The sequence below is a fragment of the Adiantum capillus-veneris genome, chromosome 18 (genome assembly GCF_014529385.1).
Source record: "Adiantum capillus-veneris isolate H3 chromosome 18, ASM1452938v2, whole genome shotgun sequence".
Taxonomy (NCBI): Eukaryota; Viridiplantae; Streptophyta; class Polypodiopsida; order Polypodiales; family Pteridaceae; genus Adiantum; species Adiantum capillus-veneris.
Window position 1 is genome coordinate 100,744,094 of NC_140948.1, and position 4,229 is coordinate 100,748,322.

Sequence of the window (4,229 nt, forward strand, 5' to 3'; positions counted from 1 at the left end):
GTCCATCTTTATATTAAAAAAAAGAGAGTTACCTACAACTGTGAAATAATAACACACACATGCAACCCCCGTAGGTGGAGGCAGCTTGACTCTTAAGGTGAATCTTCCCAACCGGACAACGTTGGTCAAACCACATGCGAAACGCCCCTATGGACTAGAACATGTCTTCGAGCAGTCCATCTTGAGCGGCTTGAACTTTGGACAGGTGGGCTTGAACTTGGACATACAAGTCAATCTCTCTAATTAACATACTCAGAATTGCATAGCTCACCATTAGTAGTCCGACGGTTTGGAAGCAACGCACCCTTCTCTGCCATACGCGGCTTCAGTAATGGTGACCTCAACTCGTTTCGTGCCTTCTTTCTGTGGAAGGAGGAGAAAGGCGAATGACGCTCTTGCATTTAGAGCCTCAAAGATTTGGCAATCTCTTGGGTCACAGTTCAGCTTTGGTAGACGCCCTCCAAAGGTTGGAGAGCAAAGAGAAGCCTTCTATTATCTATCCTCTCCTCATCAAAGCATTGGGTCAGATCTCTTCCCTCCCATCTGCCAACAAACTCTATGCATATGCGGTTTCTGCAGGGCTCGAAAAGCACAACCCCCTTTCAATCTGCCTCATCGACCTGTACAGCAGATGCAACAGCATCCAAGATGCACATGCTCTGTTTCGGAGCATGGCGGACAAGAGGATCGCATCATACAACACTATCATTGCGGCATGCGTTAAGCATGGCCATCATGAAGAGGCACTTTCGCTTTTTGCAAACTTATTCAAAACGCAGCATGCCGCACCCAACAAAATCACATTTATACGAGCCCTCGGTGGGGTATCACATCATAAGGCAGCATTGCAGTATGGCATGATAATGCATACCCTAATTGTGGATTGCGGGCTGCATTCCGATCTGTTCATCAGCAATGCCATACTAAGTATGTATAATAGGTATAGCTGTTTGGATGAAGCTGAGAGGGTTTTCAAGCAAATGTCTACTCGAGATGTTGTCTCTTGGACTACCATGATTGACATGTATGTTCAGCTTAATGACAAAAAAAGATCTCTTCAACTCTTTTGTCGTATGCAATCAGCTGGTGTCCAGCCTAATGCGGTCACCTACATGACTTTAGTCAAATTGTTCAGTACCCCTGCAGCATTAGCAGAGGCCAAAGAGATTCATGCCCTTATTCGACAAAGCGGTTTGGAGCTGGACCCTCTCCTAGGAAACACTCTAATAAGCATGTATGGGAAGTGTGGCAATTTGGCAGAGGCCCGTGCTATGTATAGCAAGTTGAATGAAAATGACGTCATCTCTTGGAATTCCATTGTCGCAGCATACGCACAACAAGGATTTTGCAAGAATGCTTTGAGCTTGTTCAGACAAGGGTTCATGAAGGGCTTGAAGCCAAACAGTGTTACCTTTGTGAGTACTCTAGATGCATGTGCCGGTAGCAAAGCACTAGCAGAAGGACAGTCCTTACACTCTCTTATTCAAGAGAAGAACATTTACCGTGATATTGTGTTGGAGACAGCCTTGCTCAATATGTATGGCAAGTGTGGAAGTGTAGAAGATGCAAAGCATGTGTTTGATGGAATGGCTACACATAATGTTGTCTCTTGGACAGCCATCATATCAGCTTTCTCTCAGCATGGACATGCTCGAGATGCATTGAATGCATTTTATCAACTCATGGTTTCTTCTGTTAGACCTAATAATGTGACTTTTGTTGCCATTCTTGAAGCGTGCACAAATCCTGACCTTCAAGCAGAAGGCAGGCTTATCCACTTTGCTGCTGTTTGGAATGGTTTGGATGTAGATAGTACTGTGGGAAATGCTCTCTTGAACATGTATAGTAATTGTGGTCAAATAGATGATTCGTTAACCCTGTTCGACATGTTACCCACACATGACGTAATAGCATGGACGGCAATGATTGGAACGTACAGTCAGTACGGTCATGGAGACAAGGCACTCGAGCTCTTTGCAAGAATGCTCCGGAGCACTGCAAACCCCAACAACGTCACGCTTGTGTGCGTCCTTGATACATGTGCTGATTTGAGTACCTTAGCTGAGGGAAAGCTCACACATGCTTACATGGTTGAGCTGCAGCTGGATCTAGACCGCGATCTTGGAACGGCCCTTGTGAACATGTATGGAAAATGTGGAAGCGTAGAGGAAGCCTACAACATCTTTCTCGTTTTGGGTGATAAGGATTTGGTTTGTTGGAATCTAATGTTTGCAGCGTATGCGCAACATGGACATGGCAAGCTTGCTCTTCAACTCTTTCACACTATGGAAAATGAAAGAGTACAGCCAAATAGTTACACGTTTATTAGTGTTTTGAATGCATGTAGCCATGCTGGCTTGGTCGAGTTAGGTCACCAATATTTGGACTCCATGAAGCCAAAGTATGGTGTCACGCCAACGTCCGAGCATTATGTCTGCATGGTGGATCTTCTTGGTCGAGCTGGACGGTTGGAGGAAGCAGAAAAATTTATCAGAAAAATGCCTCTTCCACCATCTGCAGCATTGTGGATGAGCTTTCTTAGTGCTTGCAGGTTACATAGTAGCCTTGAGTGGGGAGCCGTAGCTGCAGAGAATGTTCGAAAATTGGAGCCGCAAAACCTCGCTCCATATGTTGTGCTTTCAAATATTTATGCAGCACTGGGAAGATGGGATGACTTAGCAAAAATTGGAGATTGCAAATTTACAGGGGTGTGAGTTGCGGCATGAAGAACATACTGGCACAAATGGATATTATCTCCTTGTAGAAGTAGACCAATGTTACAAGGTTAAGGAGTGCTGTTATGCAGCTGGTAGTGCTTCTAGAGGCTTAATCGGGAGTCGAGTCCGTTTCTGACGTGCTGGCACAATTGGAAATTATCTCCTTATAGGAGTATACCAATCTGACAGGGTCAAGGAGTGTTGTTATGTAGTGGGTAGTGCTGCTAGAGGCTTGATTAGTAGTTGAGTCCAATTGCCCGAGTGCCGTGATGTGCATGCCTCGGTTCATGGGCAAGGGCGCCCACCATGTACTGCGTGGCCGATCAGCGGGCTAGTGTGGGCAGGCAGGCAGGTCAATACATGCAGCCCGACGATCAGATCTATTCTCACCAGTCCCTCAACGGTTGGGTGAGAGCCTGAGCATTGTCCCTCTCGCGGATTTGAGCGTTTGAAGCAGACATGATCAGAGGGTGTGCTAACTGGCGGTGTGGCTTTTAAAATCAACATCAGATGGTACTATTTGGCTGCCTGCATATGGTAGCTATGGATCCTGCGATGAAAGAAATTTTGTATTGACACTTGCACATCACAAATTTTACATTTATTTTTGGGAAAATTACCAAAATACCCCTCCAATTTGTGGAAATTCCCAAAATACCCCTCAAATTTCAAAAATTCCCAAAATACCCTTGTATCTATTTTAGTTGGATTGTTCACGATTTCCTAATCTTTATTCTTTTTTGACAATGGAGATCCGTTTTTTAGTGCTTAGCATGTAATTTGTCACAAATTACCTCCCAAAAAAGACAATTATATCTAAAAATAATGAAGCAATTCATCTCCAAAGCCTACATAACTAGCTCAAATTCTAGTTTTAGTATCTTGTATTGATAGACAATCAGTCTTCTTATGAAAAGCTACAAATTTTTTTATCTTTGGATAAATTTACTCTCACAACCAAGGGTATTTTGGGAATTTTGGAAAATTTGAAGGGCATTTTGGGAATTTATGACAAAATATGAGGGGTATATTGGGAATTTTTGAAATTTGAAGGGTATTTTGGGAATTTCCACAAATTAGAGGGGTATTTTGGTAATTTTCCCTTTATTTTTTGTGCACAATTTTGGCAATATGTGCTCACTTGGCTTATTGATGGGCATAAAAATATAGTAGATTTTAGAGGAAGGAGAATTACCACAATGCCCTGGAGATTTGTGGAAATTCCCAAATAATCCTCAAATTTCAGAAATTCGTAAAATATCCTTGGTATTTTACTATTTTTCTCAAAAATCTCCAAAATGCTCTCAAAATTTGCCAAAATTCTACAAATACCGCATTGTTCATCTCACAACCCTCTCTCTAAACATTATATATGGCACATTCTAATAGGAAGATTGCTTCTCTTCCATTGAAATGGGGTAAAACTGAATGATTGGGGAAGCAATTCTTGAAAGTGATGCAATTTGTTGTTCATTCCAATGATCTTGATTGTGACGAGTTTAGGGTGTAGCG

At 42.8% G+C, this 4,229-nt stretch overlaps 1 protein-coding gene across 1 annotated transcript; it reads left to right on the forward strand.

Annotated features, from left to right (window-relative positions):
- The first annotated feature begins 207 nt into the window (after positions 1-207).
- LOC147436095 (pentatricopeptide repeat-containing protein At4g19191, mitochondrial-like) lies at positions 208-3,204 on the forward strand. The gene has a single exon (XM_086488991.1). It carries the CDS (start codon positions 387-389, stop codon positions 2,712-2,714), a length of 2,328 nt encoding a protein of 775 aa, XP_086345117.1. The 5' UTR covers positions 208-386; the 3' UTR covers positions 2,715-3,204.
- The last annotated feature ends 1,025 nt before the right edge of the window (positions 3,205-4,229 follow it).